The following is a 19,773-nucleotide window of genomic DNA, read 5'->3' on the forward strand; positions in this document are numbered from 1 at the left end:
CAGACAGGAGGTTCATCAGGTTGTGCATCCCAGGGCTGCAGCTGGTGACCTCCCCACCCATCTGCATCAGCACAGCTGCTGGCAAAGCCCAGCCACCCTCCTGTGACGCTCCAGGGTTGCTGTGCTGGCAGGAGGCCCATCCTGCTGGCAGTAAATGTGTCATCGGATGGTGATCAGGGATCATGAGTCACGAACGCCCACCGCCAGCCAGCCAGCCTGGCCAGTCCTGGCACAGGGCTGTAGAGCAGGAGCTGGGAGAGATCTGCTGCTGCTCCTCCTCCTCTGCCTCTCCCCCCACCTGCAGCCTCACCAACCTGTATCTTCCACAGGACACCAAATGATGGAGCATCCCTCTGTCAGCACTTAGCTGGGGCTGAGGTGACAGTCAGCTTCCCTGGAGCAGTGTGGGGATGTGATGTTCCCCCCACATCTCTGCTTGCAGGTGTCTCACAATGCCACAGCTCTACCCCTGGCTCTTGGACAGCTTGGCAAGGATGGGCCTGTGGAAATGTGTGTCACCTGGACTGTAAGTAGCTGAAGCTGGGGCTGGGCCAGCTCAGGGTATGCTGCCGGGAGCCAGGAGGAGCCTCTGGACTCCACTTTCAGTGCAGATTTTTCTTTTAATCTGATGATTGTTGAGGCAACAGAGTATTAGATACAGATTTTGAGCCGCTGGTGATGGGCTCTGGCAAATTGCCCACACTCTTGTGGTGGGCAAAGTTCAACCCTTGGCTTGTGGAAAAAAGTGAGGAGCCTTCTCTCCCTGCTCAGCACCATGAGTGGTACTTCAGCACTTTGATCCTTGTCCCCAGACTCCAACCCCTGCAGTTGTGTGAGGGCCACAACCTCAAGAAGAAATCCAGGCTTCTGCATCAGACCATGGCTGCTACATGAAGGACAGGAGAGAAGTTGTGCTGTGGCTCAAGTGACATCCCTGGGCAAGCCCAGTGTAAGTGCACGTGGCAGCCCCCTTGTTGGGGACGCAGCTGGGAGCCCTGGCAGCCTCTTCCTCTTTTCCTCAGACCTGCCAAGTGAGCAGAAAAAGCAAAATTTTGTGGGATTGTTGTGGATCTGCTGCTGAGCAGGCCCCAGAGCAAAAGCAGCCCCAGTGCCTCTCCCAAAACCACCACTGGGGTCCCCAGGGAGGTTCCCAACCCCAGAGAGAAATCATCAGACAGAGAAAGCTTTTATTTCCTTTCTGTCTGCCTTTTCCAGGGCCAGGCTTGATTATTCCTTTCAGCAACACAAAGTGCTAGAGAGGCTCAGCAGCCAGAGATCAATTTTCTCTGCTCTTGGTGCAGTGTGTCTGTGCAGGGGGAAGTGGCTATTTTCCTTCCCTTCCCATTGTGCTGAGACTTGGTGGGTGACACCAGGGGCAGTGGCAGCTGCGTTGCCAGAGGGAGGGTGGCAGGGAACATGTGCCAACCCTCACCTGGTGCTGTGCTGATGGAGGGTGTCAAAGCCTTTCACTCACAGCCATTGAAGAGCAAAGATATTGCTGGGAAATAAATCCCAACTCACCCCAGACATCAGTATCACCCTGAGGCACAGTGCAGGGTGGGACCCTCCACTGCTGCCTCTGCTCCTGCTGTGACATCCCCTCTCATTCTCCACAAAGCACTTGCCAATGGAGAATGACTTTCTTTCTAGGGAACATACAAAAATTTGTCTCCACAGGAATAATATGCAAAGATCTCATTTTTAAGTGATTGGAAGATAGTGGCTGCACAAAGCATGAAGACTGAACACAGAGGGATTCAAGATGGTTCTCAATTACACAGATGAGATTAAGGGAAAAAAAATTAGGAGAATTGCAGAATTTTAAGAGGATGGGAAAGAATTTGGCATGGGATTAAATATTAGAGAAAAGATTAGAACAGTAAAAAAGGAGACGAGAAAAGCCTGAGGGGTGAGGCAGATGGACCAGAGCAAGGAGAGCTGTCAACCCACAGACAAGGACTAACCTAGAGATGAGCCCTGGCACTGTTCCTGCAGCATCCCAAGTCCACATCCCCACACTGGAGCTGTCTCCAGGTCTGCTGTGGCACAGGGAAGAGCATCCTCTCCCTGGCACTGGCGTGGCTGGACTTGCTCAGGGGCTGGTGACAGTGAGGTGTCCATGGCTGTGGATCAGCGAGGCAATGGATCAATGAGGCAGTGAGCCCTCGGTGTGAGTAGTGGCTTGGTCCATGCAGGGCTGTTTGTTGGTCCATCTGTGCCAGGACGGGAGGTGGTTGCCTGTCCTGGAGGCTGGGAGGGAGCACCAGCCTGGCAGAACCACAGTTTGCTTCCACCAGCCACTGGTTTGATCCTCTCCAGACTGCAAATTAGGAAATTCTTTGAAACACCAAAGTGCCACACTGCAATGCCAGGCAGCAGTCCTTTGCTTATTTAAGCAGAAATACAGCTGGGGTTTGGATCACCAGCTTTTATCCACAAAATGCTCAAGGAAGTTCATAAACTACAGAACAAAATACTAAAGACTACAGGTAATTATGGCAGAGACCTCTGGAGTCCTCCCCAGCATGCAGGGCCCCTGTGAAGCTGATGATGGCTCCCACTGCTTCTGATCCTGGCTAGCAAGTACTTTGTTTTTTTCAAGTTGAGAAATTAACTGCTTTGCAACCCCATCTAATCTGAATACTCTAATTAAGCAGTTTTGGTGCTTCTCTCCTCCCAGGACCTTCCCTGGCCAAGCACTTTAACCCCTTGGTTCCCAGACTCCTGGAGCAGTCAGCCTTTGAGGTCTGCTGGTTTGGCTCCATTGGGTGATGATGATGGATGCCACATGTCATCCAGGCTGCAGCTCTCTGGGGTGTTATGAAGACTCTTGCTGGTTTCTGGATTGTCTCCAATCAGCCAGGTGTTCTTTCCAGGAGAGCTGACAGGCTCTGGTGTGGAGGACACACAGCTTTGTCCCATATGCCTCCCTTGACAGGGAAGCTGGTCAAGTGTCTCATAATGAGCTTGCCCTGTTCCTGCTCTGCAGACGGTTTGTTGGCTGTTGGCAAAGGCAGCCTGGGGAGAAGCTCTGCCTGGCTCCACTGCCCGTGGCTCTGCCACTGCCCTGCTGTGGAAAGCCTTTCCCTCTGGCCTCAGGCTGATCTCCTCCGTAAGCATCTCTTCCAAGACATTCCTCTGCCCTCATCAGAGGCACCTGCAGGGTGGCCATTTGGGGACATGTGCCCTGCCTGGCACAGGGACTCTGCTGATGTGTTTGTACATCTTCAGCTGTGGCTGGGGAAAAGAGGTGGATGGGACAGTGAGTGTCATCAGCATGGGGAACAGGGCCATGCCAGGAAGATGGTCTGTGATACTCTGATTTGATATTTCATGATACTAAATCAAGCAGGATGTGCCACCCTGCAGCATTTGGTGACAGTGGCATTGCCCACCTGGGAAGTGTATCTCACACACACCGGAAGTGCTGCCAGAACTCAGATATTGTGCATCCCGTGCCAGCCAGGAGTGATGCTCCAGGAAAGGGCCACCAGTATTCCAACAGAAATGTCCCCGTGTCACCCACCCAAGGCACTGAGGCCCTGCCACAAAGACGAGGTGCTCGGCTGTCTCGGTGACACCGCCTGTCCCAGGGCTGGGGACAGGACAAGGCAGGGGGTGTTCTGGTCTCAGGTCACCGCACAACCTGGCAGCCCCCGCCCGGGGACTCAGCACGCTTTAATGAGCTCAGTGCCAGAGCCTGCATGGAGGAATTAACAACTCGGAATAATGCTTGTCACTTTGCTGTGAGGAAATTGTCAAGTGAAAAACAATTTACTAAAAAAGAGGGAGGAAAGAAATGGTTTTGCTTATTAAGATCAACATCATATTAAAGTATTTTCTCAATACCCCATTTGAGTTGAATTTTACATTTTCTCTCTCTTGTTCTCACCAATGGGAATAAAGCAGGGGGTTTCACTCTAATTAATTGTTGTCTGCTTCATTTGGCCAGCAAATTTCACGAGCAAGGTTACACATTTCTGTAGTATTTGAATTGCAAATGCTGCAGGAATATGATAAAAAAAGGAAAACATGTTGAATTCTAAAAGCAAATGGGAACCCTTCTGTAAGACATCAGTTTAAAATTACTTTATTTTTACAAATCTTAAAAATATATCTTGTCAGAGTATTTAGTTTCCCCCCTTCTTTCTTTTCATTTGGAGTTTAAAGCAACAGGTCTGATTTATGTGTTCACTGTTGCCTTCTGGCTTTTTAGCCATAAGGAGCTGTATTTTCAGTTTTACTCTACTGTTGGTTAGAGACTTTAAAATATATATATGTATATGTATTTCTATGAAGAGGCTGTCCCACATGTTGGTGATTTAACAAAGGCAAATCTGAGGACAGCGCCACCCCCTCAGCTTTGCAGAAATTTGTGGAAGGTGGTACCCATGGAGAGGGTGCTGTGCTGGCATCACGTTGGGTCTGTGGATGACAGAGAGACATGGAGCAGCAGCTCAGCGTGGGCCCAACACAGACCTGGTGAGCAATAGCTGGAGGCGCTTCCCAGGCACTACAGGAAGGATTACAGCAGCTTGGACTGCGAAGGGCAACAAGGAGAGAGAGCTCAACTACTGGAGAAAATAGGAAGAGGAATGACCCGCAAAACCACATTTCTGGCTCTGCCACCACTGGCTTGCTCACACAGAGCAGTGACTCATCACCACCCAGAGACACAGAGACCTGCTGGGATGCTGATCCTGCAGGCAGGAGATGCAGCATCAGAGGGGATAACCAGGAGAGAGGGCTGGAGGGGAGGGGAGGGGCTGCAGGCAATGAGTGTGGCAGGGTGTAGCAACAGCCTCTTACCCTGTGGTGCTGTTCAGCTCCTGGGCCAAGCTCTTCTAAATGGCTGGTGGTCTGGTACCATGTCTGTGAGCCAAAGAGAGATGCTTCTCCCAGAAATCCCAATAGCCTCCTTGTTGTATCAATTATATTCCAGTGCAGCCCTCCTTCTGCTTCCAAATCAGTAATTACTTTGGAAAATGTCCTTTACCTCTTTTGAAGCACCTATCATGCCTTTTGTTGCTACTGAAATAATGGCTAAAAGCTGAGGGATGGCAGAAAATCAGAAATTTCTGAGAAAAGTCCTCAGGATTTGCTTCTGAGTCATCTCTACATTGGCAGGAAAAGCTGGCAAAAAAGAAAAGTATCTCTGCAGGTTCTGAAACAGCCCCAGAATTAGGAGTCTGGGCCAGGTGGACACATCCGACCCCTAAGACACATTTCACTGGACCCTGACGGGGCTGAGATCAAAAGCTGTCATTGCAGTTATGTGACTGGTGTGACATGACCTCCTTGAATGAGCACAATGTGAGAGCAGCCCCTGGTGTTCCAGTAGCCATTCGAGCCCTGAGGAGCTGGTCCCTCCCCTGCAGCTTCCATGCTGAACACCATAAGGCACAATAAGTGGATTAGCAAAACCTCTGGAAGAGGTGAAGAAGAAATGACACTGGGTCTTAAGCTGGTTTTGCATGTATTTACGCAAATGATGTCCCCAGCTAGACGGTAACTGAGGTGAAATCTGGGCTACCCCTGCTGCCCTGGCTCAGCAGCCTTGCTGCAGGCTTCCTGGCAGAGGAGAGTCTGGTTTGTAGCTCGGGTAGACACAGGGAGTCAGAGCTGATCAATGATGGCAGCAGGGACAGCCCACAAGAGGTGGTGGCAGCCACACAGCATCCACATAATGGGGAGGCTTTGGCTACTGGGGGGTGATGGAGTCCCACCCTGGCATCCACAGGACATATTCCAGACTCCTCACTCCATCCATGCTCCTTTGTCACCTCTCAGGGTACTGCTCCTAGTCCTGCCTCCCTGTTGGGCACAGCACCAGGCAGGATTCATCTCTCACATTGGTGAGATGGGGATTGCAATTATTCCTGGCCCTTGCTTGTGCCATCTGTCTGTTCCCTGAACATCCCTGCAGGATCTGTGTCTTAGCAGGTTAATTTAATAAGAGCCTGCTTTATTGTTGCTGGCTGCAGGCACAGCATAGAGCAGCTGAGTCCATCAACAGCACAGAGCAGCTCTGGCAGCAATCGAATCCTGCCCGGATGCTCATTTGGGAAGGTTGTTTTGCTGAGAAAGGACAAACCCTCCTGGGGCAGCACGGAGGGCTGAGCCCTGCTCCTTTCTCCTTGGCAGAAACCGTGGAGAAAGTGGCAGCAGAGATTAAATCAGGCCTTTGACCCGGGATGTGCCACACCTCACCTGGAGGAGATGGTGATAGTGAAGGAGTGGCAGAGGTGGAATTGGCAGGAGGTGCCCTGCATGGCTGGCTCAGGGTTTGGCCATTTATGGCAGAAGCAGCTCTTCCCATCCAGAGTTTCAAAACCTTTTACATCACCAGCTATTTTTGTGGCTTGGGATATGTGGTAGGGCACAAGGTGGTGAAAGAGCTGTACAAACAAAAAAAACTGTTTAATGAAAGGAATGACTCGTCTTAAGGATAATGAACAACTTGGTGCACTTTGAGATTGGCCCTTTTTTTCAGCTGTAGGCATCTATGCCCAGGTATAAAGTGCTGTGAGTTGGGAAATAAATCTTGGCAATCCAAATCAATACTGAAGGAGGGGAAAAAAATCCAATTGCTCAATCCCCTGTCCACCTGCTTGGGCTTCCTCTCGGCCCATGAGTGAGGCGTTGGTGCTTAAAGTCAATCGCCCAAAAATATATTTGGCTTTTCTCCCACTGTGCTCTTTGCCCCTTCCTCTCCCGCAGTCATTCCTCCACCCATCACAAACATAATGGGCCAGCAGTGGCACAAAGACATGCACATAATGAACCTAAGTGACCGTGTAATCTTATTATTGTCACCCTCATCCTCCCTTGCCCCTTTTCTCCCTCCCCCCATTTGTCACTGTCGCTGATTGTGTCATGGTTAAAATTAGATGGGAAGCTCCTCTGGGAGCAACTGCGGCTTTCCTTTATCCCAAGCACCCGGAGTGCATTAAGGTACTTTGCAACAACTCGTGATTTCTAATGGGGTTAAAGTAGGAGGCAGCCTGTTTTAATGCTCACCTTTTTACATTTTCGAGCTGATTCACCAGCCACATGAAAATCTTCCATCCAGGCACGTCTGCCTCCTGCCAGCAATTCACTTGACAACAGAATTCTGGAGGCAACGGCAAAGGAAGGAGAGGGCTTTTTACTTACATGTAATAAAGAAAAGTGAATCAAATTTGGTGTAACTTAAGATTTGTTCTGGAGGATAAAAGTCCTCACTGACCTTTTCCCATAATGGATATGGTCTCTTTATGGAAAGGAAGTGAATAAAATAAAGCTGTTCGTAAAAACAGCCACAAGCAGAGTCACCTCCTCAGTATCTTTGGATGGTTTTAGCCTTGACCTGGCACCTCTCTAGGGCTGCTGGAAGCCCAGGATGGACACAACGTGACAGCCGTGTCTGCCTTGGACTTGCAATCAAACAGGCGATGCAGAGGGGAAAGGGACAAATCCAGCACCACACACGTGCCTGCTGAAATTCTGCAGACCGCAGGGAGCAACAGAAAGAAATATGGTTATATTGGAGGGCAGCTTCTCCTGCGGGTGGGAATCATCGAGTTGGGTCTGAAGTGACTGGGGGATTTTATTTTAGAAAGAAAACAGACGTTGATTCTTTTTAGTTAGTTCCTCTTACCGAGGGGGAGTTTGTGTGGCGGGGGAGCGGCGGGGCCGCGCTGGCTCTGGAGCCGTGCTGACACCTGCTGTCAGCCCTGCCGAGCCGACAGCCCAGCGTCCCCGGCTCGGCCGGGACAACTCCTGCCGCTTCTGGGAGGATTTCCAGGGAAAAGGCTCCGACTGACGCGGGGAAAAGCGCGTGGCAGCCAGCAGTGAGGCTTGTGGCAGCTGTGGAAGTGTAAAGACACGGGACGAACCTTGCAGGTAGAGGTAACAACTTTCACAGAATCACCGAGTGGAAAGTACCTCAAAGATGATCTCGTTTGACCCCTTGCCATGGATGGCCTTGGACACTTCCAGGGATCGGGGCAGCCACAGCTCCTCTACACAGCCTGTGCTAGGGCCTCAACACCTTGACTAAGAAAAGATTTTCTTCCTAATGTCTAATCTAAACCTACACTCTTCCAGCCTGAACCCACTACCCCTTTCCTGTCACTACATGTATTTGTAAACAGTTCCTCTCTGCCTTTCTTGTAAATTCCCTTCAGGCATTGGAAGGGGCAATAAAGTAAACCCGAAGCTTTCTCATCTCCAGGCTGAACAATCCCAATTCTCCCAGTCTTTCCTCATACTAGAGGTGCTCCATCCCTCTGATCAACTTGGTGACCCTCTTTGTCACCAGCCCAGCGGGCTTCCAGGGATGAAGAACCGCGGTGCCAGTGTCCCACTCTCGACACCTGCCGGTGTCCTAGCCCGGGTCCCTTCCCCCGCGGGGCTCTTCCCGGCAGGGAGCTCAGAGGAGTTTGTTAAGGCGTTCAAGTTACCGAGTACCGAGCAGGAACTCGTGGAGAGACAACGCGCCCCACACAGAGTCGCCCTTGAAGGGGCTGCGCCCGCGACCGCCATGTTAGGGCCGCCATGCTGGGGGGGGGTCGGGCAGGGGCTGCGTCTCGGTGCCACACTCAAACCTGTCCCCCCTCACAGCGCGGCTGCCTCGGTGCCACACTCAAACCTGTCCCCCCTCACAGCGCGGCTGCCTCGGTGCCACACTCAAACCTGTCCCCCCTCACAGCGCGGCTGCCTCGGTGCCACACTCAAACCTGTCCCCCCTCACAGCGCGGCTGCCTCGGTGCCACACTCAAACCTGTCCCCCCTCACAGCGCGGCTGCCTCGGTGCCACACTCAAACCTGTCCCCCCTCACAGCGCGGCTGCCTCGGTGCCACACTCAAACCTGTCCCCCCTCACAGCGCGGCTGCCTCGGTGCCACACTCAAACCTGTCCCCCCTCACAGCGCGGCTGCCTCGGTGCCACACTCAAACCTGTCCCCCCGGGCGCTGTTCGGGCGGGCCGTGACGCAGCACGCCGGAAGTGAGCGGGAGGTGACGGGGCGGGGCCGCCTCCGGTGCCTCAGCAAAACCCTTCCGGGTGGGGGTGGCCCTGGCGGGCGGGTCCCGCGGCCGAGGCGGCGATGGCGGGAGTGCGGCGGTGAAGGGGCGCAGCGGGGCTGGGGCCACGCCGGGCGCTGACGGGGGTCTCGCTTCCCCCAGGACGGCACAGGAGCAGTGGGGCCTCGCTCTTCACCTGAGGCGGGCCGGGGCTATGCGAGGGCCGCGGTGCCGCCTGCCCTAGGCCCGGGCCCGGCGGGGAGCGGCGAGCGGGGCCCGATGCGGGAGTACAAGGTGGTGGTGCTGGGCAGCGGGGGGGTGGGGAAGTCCGCCCTGACGGTGCAGTTCGTCACCGGGACCTTCATCGAGAAGTACGACCCCACCATTGAGGACTTCTACCGCAAGGAGATCGAGGTGGACTCGTCCCCCTCGGTGCTGGAGATCCTGGACACGGCGGGCACCGAGCAGTTCGCCTCCATGCGCGACCTCTACATCAAGAACGGGCAGGGATTCATCCTCGTCTACAGCCTGGTCAACCAGCAGTCCTTCCAGGTAACCTCGCCCGGTGTCCCGTCCTCGGATGGAGCCGGCTCTGCCCGGGGGAAGGCGTCGGGCCGAGGAGGAAGTTTTAGGGGTAGCCACGTGTGCGCAGAAGCGCTTTATCTCCGAAGGGCCAAAAGTGTAAATGCCCAGCTTGAAAGCGCGTTTACCAGCCCTGCTTCCTGATGGAAAACTGCTTGCTTTGCAGGTACTTATCAGGGTGCCACCATTGTTAAATCCCACGCAGTGCTGGAGAACAATGACTAGCTCCCACTTCCCCAAGAGAAATCTCTCGGCAATCCCCTTTTGTGAATAAATCACTCCATATTAAAACCGAGACTTCCCCTTCCAACCCCCTCTCCTTCCTAAAAGGCATGTTTCTGCAGTTGCTCTTGAAGAGAGTCTCATTGTTCTGCAGTTGTGACTTGTTAAGTGAGCTGCTATTTTCTGCTTCCTCCCCCCAAAATATATTCCTGTCCAGCACAAGCTCGATGCTCTCACAGCGTAGGTGGAGTACTGGAGAGGAGAACTAGCTATACACCATAATTTGTGGATCTGGATTTGATTTCTACTATTAAAACTCTCCAAAAAAAGGAAATGTCTCAGCCAGTAACTGGTCTAAGCTGCCTGTAGAAACGGGGCTTTGTTTTTGGGCAATAAATGAGTTCAGTAGCACTCCGTACAGCGCAGGGATTTGCAACTCCTGGCTTGGCTTGGGCTGCTGAGCTGGGTGTGTTCCAGCTGCTTGGCAAGACCTTGCACACCCCCACTGTTTGCTTCTGCTGAAGGCTAAACCTTATCTTAGCAGAGGGCTCGAAACAACCCTGTGCAAGCTGAAGACATGCTTATCTCTGGAAAACAACAGCAGTGACATTGGGATGCTTCTGCTCTCATTTTCACTCATTTTTGAGTTCCAGTGAGCCCACATTATTTGAGGAATGGATGTACAGTAATCCACTTTGTTAATATTTAATTATTCCCGTCTGTCTCTAGTGTGTTTGCTCTGAAGGCTTTAGGTGTAAACCACTCTGCAGTTCTTTACACAGTGGTAACTTCAAACGCTGGGATTGCTTTGTCTCAGAACTATGCAAGAATTTGTAGTACTGATAGTAACTTAAAAGACTCAGGGGGCAGAGGAGGCTGACTCAGACTTTCAAGTGTAAACTCCCCATGTCGGCTCAGACTAGAATGAGTGCATCTCTAGGTAATAAAATCTCTTTACAGCATCTAATTTGGTTACTTACATGTGATTAAGTGTGTTCACAATGAATTATTCTGAGCATTCCAGGACCGAGAAGGCTTTATTTAAATTGATGGATTTCTCAAGCTGTAAACTAAGCACAAACTTCCTAAATGGTTGTGTAATGGCATGCCCCTGCTAGGGTTACAGGTCTTTAGACTTGAGACAACTTCTTCAGAAAGCTGAAACCAGCCTTCAGCGCAGCCATACCGTGTCCTTCTCTGGCCAAACCGACTGTCTGAGGGCACAGCAGTCACTTTCTGTTTTTATATGCACAGAAATTCTATAAATTGTGCATGCTTTTATATAAAAGAAGAAGGAACTTAGTGAGAGGTAGTGAATTTTCTGTGAATTCTATATCTGCGTGACTATGAGTTTAAGAAGTCTTCTGATGTTTTTTTAATGTTCAGTTGTACATGAGGGTTATTAAAATGGGTTTCTGTAGTGGTTCTGTAGCAATTCCATGTGGTTTCTTGCTTGTACTAACCAGCTGGATTGTTTGAACAGGACATCAAGCCGATGAGGGACCAGATTGTCCGGGTGAAGAGATACGAGAAAGTTCCTCTCATCCTAGTGGGGAATAAAGTGGATCTGGAGTCGGAGAGGGAAGTCTTATCTGCAGAAGGCAGAGCCCTGGCTCAGGAGTGGGGCTGTCCCTTCATGGAGACGTCAGCCAAGAGCAAAACAATGGTGGATGAACTGTTTGCTGAGATCGTCAGGCAAATGAACTATGCCTCCCTGCCTGAAAAACAGGATCAATGTTGTACAACTTGCATCGTCCAGTGAGAGAAATTCAGAAAAACCTCAACCATGGCCATACAGAGCAGGTTGGTGGAACAGTCATAACTAACTGAGGTGCCTAAACATGGTGTTTCAGTAAGAGATAAAGGGACAGGGAGTCTGAAATGAGTCTAACCTGGAGGCAGCCTTCCTCCAAAAGGGATGGGAGCTTGTACACACGATTGAGTCAAACTGACTTCTTGTGTTACCTCGGTAGGGTTAGTCAGGGAACGCTGAATTTGCTTGCAGTAATTTTACAATGACACAAATTGAAGGATCTCATCTGCACCTATTTTCACTGTCAGTGCTGTATTTGATGCTATGTTACTCTGCATAAGTGCTTTATGAAGTTGCAGTGGATTTATTCTTGTAGCTGGTATATGAATTATTTTCAAGTAATGGGAGTTACCTTGGGGTTCAACGGGATTATTGTGGCCAAGTTTCCCAGTAGTTTTTCTGAGAAGACTTTGAGCTTGTTTAAAAGAAATAAAGTTCTGTAGTGCAGAAACTGACAGTACCCTTCTGCCTTATCAGTGGAATAAGTTTCTCTTGCAAGAGAACCACCCTGAGTGGTGAGAAGTGGATTGAAGCCCATGTGTAATAGTCAAGGGCGTGCATGAAGCGCTTTTCATGTCAGATCTCCAGAGCAGAGAACACGCTGTAAAATGGCTTCCCAAGGCACGACTATCCCAGTGACTCGTAAGAGGTGTGATGAGAGTGCAGCATTCAGAGGGCCCTCTGTAAAGCTTCCTCTGTATCAGGTGTTGCTTTGATTTTTATTTTTTTCCTCCAGGACGGCTGCCTTTCACATGTGTGTTTTTTTCAACACCTTTTTCACCTGACTGTGAATGGGTCTGTTCCTCCCTGATGTGCATTCCCGTTTGGTGATTCTGAACCCCCCCATAGTCCTGTTTCCCTTGTAGCTGTTGCAGATCTTGTTTCACCACTGGCTCGAATCCATGTTACTGCAGAGCAGTGTTGGTGTGCTCTGTGTGCAGCCAGCTGGTCCCTCAGACCTCCAGTTGTCTATTGGACCTGTCTTCACAAACAACTCGTTGTGATCTCTGAGGGCAAGCCCAGAAATGAGGGAGGATGTGGAAATTCAGGGGAAGGAACTTCCCCTCCTGACAGCTGCACTGCTTGAGGTTCAGACTCCCACTGCCATATTACTAACTTGCTTAACTCAAAGGAGCTTTTGGTGTCTGAGTGACAATAGGGAAAATAGGTTATTACTGGAAGCTTTGGACCATGTATCCTCTTTAATCTTGAGTGCAAGGTCAGAGAGTGAAGTCTCAAAGCTTGTCTTTGAGATTGTTATCAAGTGCTTTGTAAATATAAAGTTTTAGGTGCTCATGGCCCTAGCACTGTCATGCTAGAGATAATACATTATGTTTTCATCTCCAGTTCTGTGAAATTAGAAAGGGTTGCTGTCACTGTGCAAAAGGTGTGTGTAAGTTTGAGATTTGCTGGTTGAAAGGTGAGCGAGCTTGTTGTTTTGGAGCAGAGGAAAATACAAATACAGTCTTTCATTCTACTTTAATCACACCTGCAGAGTCTAGAATTCTAGGAAGAAATGAAATTAAGAATTTAATACCTTTTTTTTTTAACTCTAGTGCTGTGGTGGTAATATCCTGAATTGTGGATAGCAATACAATGTTGCAGCTATTTCTAAGGCAGCTTCACAAACAAGATTATGTGGACTAGAAGTATCATGCCAAAGGATATGGCAATCCCCTGGCTACTGATGGTTCCTCTTGTGCAGCTTACTGTCTTAAACTCTGACAAAATCAGGCCTTTCATCCTTGAAATTTGTAGTTCTGGAATTGATTGCTTCTAAAGGAGGCTTTGTAACCTATCTGCTTCTGGATTTAGCACTAAATAGCACATTTAAACTTAAAGGTGAAATTGAAGAAGGGGCAGGGCCACGTGCTATTCCTTTGAATGATAACTTATGCCTAGATTTGGTGGGTTTCCTAAACATGTTCTTGCTTCAGAAGAAACATCTATATTCTTAGGTCTTTGTGAGCTCTTGAGATAGAGGATCTAAGCTTTTGTGATAGATATCCTCTCCTCTCCTTCCTTCTGCCTGGCTTAGACAATCACTCCAAGCCTTTAGCAGCAAACTGCTTCCTTGCTTCTGGGGAATGCTGTCTCTGCCCAGTATAGTCTCATCACCTGTGCCAAACAGGTCTTTCCTTCCTGATGCATTTCCTATTCAGTCCAGTTCTCACCATGTCTGGATCTTTTATTACTCACTCTGGCTTTTCACAGGTTTCATGCTCTATATATTTCATTTCAACCTAACACTTTTGGGGTACTTCCCTTTTCCTGGCTCCCACTCTGTCCTTGTTCTTTGATTGAGTAGGAGTAGGATCTCATTAACTTTATCATAAGCCTTTGCTGCTTGATAATTTCTGTCTGATGTGCTCTGGTAGGAGAGGTGCTGATGGTGTCTTGTGATAGCTCTAATCAGCTTTGTAATCCTGCTTATCTGTGATCCAGGAAACAATTGCTGCTTGTCAGACCTCTGCTTTAGGAGTGACCCCTCCTAGGTAAATTGAAACTGAGGAAGGAAACCAGCTGTCTGAAAATCTGTGTGTAGGAAGTGGGCTTGAATTACAGCTGTGTCCTGGGATCATCATCTGATTTCTGTAACCTGACTGTGTCCAGGAGTCTTGGGTGTGTCAGTTCACAGAGCACCACATACAACAGTTTGTGTTCCTGCAGTTCTGGTGCAGAGACCCATGGGAGGGGTGGATTTTTTTCCTGGGCCTCGCTTTGCCTGAGGCTGTTCCAGTGTCAGTTTTAACTTACAGATACCACTTAACCTCTTTTTGGTGCTGATACCTTGGCCTGTCATCTATGATGTGTACGTTCTTTCATGATATTTTTGAGAAGCATTTGCTTAACTGCTGTTCCAGTCAGCTGCCTTGGATGAGATGAAGGATGGAACATAACTGCATAGTCAGGATAACCCACAGTTCCTTTTAAAAAAGTGTGTTGTTCTCACATCCTGTTTCCCACCTCCCCTTTCCTGTTTCTGCAGTGGTCTTCTATAGTTTTGCTCTTGCATTTAGAAATAGGACCTACTTAGTGTTCCTTGCTCCTTAATTTCTCTTGAATTTTCAGTATGACACTGTTTTGTATTTTGAATTTTCTTTAAAGTATGGTACCTGGTACTGTGCTCATGCACTGAAGTCTTACTGATACTAATAGGATTGGTAACACCTTACCATTGGGATGAAAGACTGATTCTGATTAGTGATTCCTGTCCTCTGTGTTCATGAGTAACTGGTATTAGCAAGGTTGAAAGAAGAATTATCCTCTCTAGGAATAAAAACTGAAAGTGTACTCTGGTCTGTGTGGCTGTGCAACACAGACACATTTATTATACTATATTGTCTAACTTCCCCTTCTCTCCTGCCTGCTCACAGAAGAGACCAGAGAGTGGTATAAAATATCACAGGCAAAAGAAGCCAGATAAGGTATCATGTAATGTTAATTTTAGTAACTAAACACAAATGGAGAGATGACAAATCTGAATTGGGAGGTCCCTAACCTGCAATGCAAGGATTCTGAAGGGCATCCTTGTGGAGAAAAATACCATTACTTCATTTTTCTTACTATTCCCAACAATTCTTTGCTGGTCAGATTGTTAAATGCTGGGTTTAGATTAAGTTTTTGAGGTGGATCTAACTCTGATGGGATGAGGTGCTACACTGTAAATGGTTTGCTTCTTCTGTGCTCTAAGCAAAGATAAAACATCCATTAAGCAGGTCTAATCTATCTCCATTAGAAGCTAAATGTTGGTTCACTGCTTTTGACAGTACAGACACCCTCTCTGTCTAAAGCTTGTGGACCAGCAACAGTGTGTGGAGTGGGAGTGATGACTGGGAGAGAATTGCTGCTAGTTGGAAAACGTACAAACAAGCAAGAAAAACCTGGCTGTTGGCTCCTGTCAGGGCAGGAGTTCTGCTCCTGAATCTTGGGCTTGACCAGTTGTTAGGCAAGAAGGAGAACCCTGGCTATGTCAGAGCACTCTGTTGTGACAAACTGTTAGCTAAGAGCAAATCAACAGCTGAAAAGAAATGGTGCAGTGGGATACATAAGGTCCTGAGTCATTTGGAGATATTACTTCAAGAATTGAGAAGGCTTCTCAAAATCCCTGAAAAGCCATGACTCAAGCTAGAGTGAAGTACATGCATGTACATATGACAGGTTTCTACAGACTTGGAGCTTTGCTTGAGACTTGTAGGATCTCTGCAGATAAATCCTGGGAGCTACAGGCAAGTTATCTGAAATGCAATGATGTTTTGGTCACATTGGTGATGTGTTGATGTGCTTGACTGGGGGTGGTGTGCAGCTCTGTCCCTGCTGATGCTGTCTGAATGCTAAGGGGCTTTGTAGGAGTTGTTTAGAGGGTCTGATTGCTGAGAACACAGATGTCAAATCTTAGTTGGCTCATCTGCCTGTTCCCAGAACTTGTGCTAAAGGCCATTGCTCTGTTACTGCGTATTACAGGCACATTGGTGCATATGTATAAGAGGATTTAAATTCCCTGGCTTTTTCAGATCTTTAGATGCATTTTCATATCCTGCAGCAGCAGCTGTTACAAGTGAATAGCAGTAGGTTGTTACCTGCTTGCCTCTTGTATTACCAGAGTTAGTGGAGCATTTGAGAATGCTGCTGTGGAAAACAGCCCTTGGGAGTTCAAGGATGGAAAACTGGCCATTCCAGGAGCTGTGTTCACTTTGGATGTGTATTGAATATGGCTTTCATTAGTTTTTCTTTTTCTTTTTTGTTTTTTTTTTGTTGTTTTTGTTTAAATTGCAGATAAAACTCAGAGGAAACTTGCACAGATGCTGCTTTGGAGAACTTTCAGCCCAGGTTGCAGAGCTGAGCCTTGGTAAACCTGTCTCTATTACAGCACATTGCCATACATCTAAGTGCATAAGGTTGGTGGCCTCCAGGATCCACACACCTTAATCAGAATGCTTAGCATGTTTACCATAAGTTTTAAAATCTGTTCTTTATCTATCAGTCCTTTTATAGCTTTCTAAGTTCATATAATGGCTAATATGCAAGAGTTCATTTTTAATATTTTAATTGATTTCTTTAATCAATTCTGAACTTGTATTTATTAAATACTTAAACTCAGTATTACCTACTCAATGCCTTTTAAAAGAAGAGAGTTTTAATGGAGAATAAATTGAGCCTTAAACAAATGGTTACTTCTGTATATTACCTCGCAACAGTGCTTATTTCTCTTTGCAAGGTTTTCTCCTACAATGTAGTTGGTCATTCTTTGAGACCTTTTGTTTACGTGTGACAGTGTCATGGAAAGATACTGAAGGCACCTCTGTTGTATGGATGTAGTATCCCTTTTCTTGGCAAAAGCAGCTGTGACAATGTGTTTGTAACCAGTCGGATTTGACAGTAGGGATTACTTGGAACGGGATATAAAGTCTCCAGCTGATGTTTCTCACAGTCTCGGGTTTCTGAATTGAACATGACAATTGTAGCATTGAAAAGGGCAGCACACTTTTCCTTCTACTGAGTTTCTAAACTTGCTTGTTTACAAATTGCTTCTCTATGCCTTTGAAAAGGGATAATGTATCCTTCAAAACAGGCTCTATGCCTACTCTGTCAGCTCAGCTTTGCCTGGCACAGTGAGACATCTAGTAGACCTCTGCATATGTAAATCTAATGCAAATAAGATCACTTTACATTTTATAGTTCCTAATATTTGTCTTTCTGAATAATATTTTAAAGCAATATTTGTTAAAGTTTTTCTTGCACTGTCACAAATTGCTTTTTAGTTTGGTTTTTTTTTTCCCCAAATAAACAAGTATAATATTAGAGACAAGTTGGTGTAACAAGGGGAAAAGCACCAGGTTTCAGTCATACTAACTGCAAGCGTGCTTTAAACAGCCATTGCCTTCCTTATTGTTTACCTGATCAACATTTTCTCTGAATACTTGAAAATTTTAACAATAACACAGGTATAAAGAGCAGAATGAAAATGTACAAAGAACAGACAAAATCTTTTTGTTCATCTTTATTAACGTGTTGCATACATGAGAGCTTTTTCTAGCAGTGGTTTAAAATGTGTAATTTTTTTTGCAGAAATTTAATAACTGCAGCTCACCTACTGCACCAAAGTTCTAGGTTTTTAGGAGCCCAGCTTTAGTCATTTGAACATGCTTCTAGAAATGTACATTCTTTCCCTGTAATAGCTAAATATCTATGAGAAAAGCTCCAGTAAAAGCAGTGATGGATATATGAGGTTAAGCAGTTGAAAACTCACAAATTGTATTGTGGATGATGGCATTTAAAACAATAAAAGATTACCGGTACAGTATCTCAATATTAATGTGTTTTATTGGTAATAATGCAGGCTGACTTTACAATATTAGCAGAAATAAAGATTCTGTGTCTACATTCAGTGTTGAATTTGAATCCTGAAACGAAGAGGACACCAGGATTTCTGCCTGGTTATTGAAACACCTGATTCTTTTTCTGTGGGGTTACTTGAAATATTTTTTTCCTGTTTGTACAAACTTTTTAAACAGGCTGAGGCTAATACTTAGGTTTGCACTTTAATATCAGAATTAAACCAAACCTTGTATTCAAAGTAGATTTTTTTTTTAAGTGATGGTTGTTGATCTTTTTTGTAGGTTGTAAGGAAGTAATAGGATATGAAAGTAATTCATAAAGTTTCTAGTTTTCCTTTGTCTAAGAAGGAAAAAGTTGGTTGATATTGATCAGTGGTTCATTCCTATGGGTAGTTTTCAAAGCAGTGTTCATTTTCATCGACCTCAGCAAAAAAAAAAAAAAAAAGAAAAAACAAAAAAAACCACAAAAACAAACAAATGAAAAAAAAACCTTTGAACTTGAACTAGCTTAGAGTGACAGGACTGGGAAGATGAGAGATGGTTTCTTCAGCACACTTTGGGGGGAAAAAGGGACCAAAAGTTTATTTAGGCTTCCTCAATAGTTTGCATGTGAAGTTGCTTATTAGAATAAGAGGCTAATAATAAATGCAATATGTATTGTCTTTACTATGGCATCTGTTTAGGAGTTGTTCAAATCACTGCAGTAGGGCTCTACAAATAAAAATGTAACCTAACATCTTGTATCTAATGTACTGTATCTTTATCAGTGATAGGTGAAATCTGGAATAACAAGTGCAAAAATGGAACAATTACCTATAATGCTTTGTAAAAAGTTTTTTCCAGTAGAATTCATTCTTGTCATTTTGTAAGACAACCCTACAGTCCACCTGTTTGTAACTTTTTTAATAAAATAGATACCTGTATTACCAAACCGGGGTGAGTAGTCTGTGTTCAGTTTCTTCTGGAGCGGGCTGAACTGATGAGCTGCTGCTGCTTTTTTTGTTTTGTGGGTTGTTTTTGAGGTTCTGGCTACTCTGAATGCAGTAACCACGTCTGAATTGGTGTGGGGGAACAGGGTGTGCAGCTGTGCCCCAGCTGGGTGTAGAGTTCACAGTCTTGGGTGCTCTGAGGAGAGAGAAGGGGGAGCAGGGGCTGTGCATCCTCTTCCTGTGCAAGGCAGGCACTCCCTGAGCTGGGGGCTGGTTCAGAGCAGCCTCCTCACAGGACATTGTGATGGAGCTTTGTTCAAAGGAAACCTGTGTTTGTCTTGTGTGAGTCTTTAACGTTCTTGTTTTCATACAGGCTTTGTGTGTGAAGATGGCCGCAAGTCCTGACATCACCTTGCAGTGTCTGTAGCTGCCTGCCAGTCAGAGCTGACATCTTTCCACCACCCTGGCAGAGTGAGTGCTCCTGGAGCTCTGCCACAGGAGAGGCACAAGATTTTTCCAGAAAACCAAAGTGCCCAAAGCTATTTGATAACAATTATCTTAAATGCTCAGTAAAAGCCCTGAATTCGCCAAGTCAGTGATTGTCATCTGGGCCCTGTAACAAAAAGTGCATCTTCCTCATGACATACAGTCTTGGCACTGACCTTTAGTACTGTGTTTGTAACTGAAGCTGTGTGTTAATGGAAAATGTGATTTCAAGTTGAGAAGAAGTTGGTACCTTGGTACCTTCAGTCCTCAGCAGTGTGTCAACAGGGAAAACCACATAGCCTGCTCACCACCCCTCCTCCAGCTGAAACAGTGTTGGCCTTATCTTGTAAGTGGATTTCTGTGTTGTTTCTTCTTCCTGCTCACACTTCCTCTGCTG

General features: G+C 47.0%; 1 protein-coding gene across 1 annotated transcript; it reads left to right on the forward strand.

Annotated features, from left to right (window-relative positions):
- The first annotated feature begins 9,068 nt into the window (after positions 1-9,068).
- Positions 9,069-18,892, forward strand: RAP2C (RAP2C, member of RAS oncogene family). Its single transcript, XM_005526184.3, has 3 exons — positions 9,069-9,558; positions 11,294-11,613; positions 16,400-18,892. The coding sequence occupies exons 1-2, from the start codon at positions 9,286-9,288 to the stop codon at positions 11,570-11,572; spliced, it is 552 nt and encodes a 183-aa protein (XP_005526241.1). The 5' UTR covers positions 9,069-9,285; the 3' UTR covers positions 11,573-11,613; positions 16,400-18,892.
- Positions 18,893-19,773: the final 881 nt, after the last annotated feature.

The sequence above is a fragment of the Pseudopodoces humilis genome, chromosome 15, assembly GCF_049639895.1.
Source record: "Pseudopodoces humilis isolate 2021_Gansu_Grassland_sample_001 chromosome 15, ASM4963989v1, whole genome shotgun sequence".
NCBI classification, from domain to species: domain Eukaryota; kingdom Metazoa; phylum Chordata; class Aves; order Passeriformes; family Paridae; genus Pseudopodoces; species Pseudopodoces humilis.

Excerpts from the sequence above, each read along its gene's own strand:
- RAP2C (XM_005526184.3), top strand. The coding sequence starts at position 9,286 with ATGCGGGAGTACAAGGTGGTGGTGCTGGGCAGCGGGGGGGTGGGGAAG. Across the intron at positions 9,559-11,293 it reads TCAACCAGCAGTCCTTCCAG|GACATCAAGCCGATGAGGGA; the intron begins GTAACCTCGCCC and ends TTGTTTGAACAG.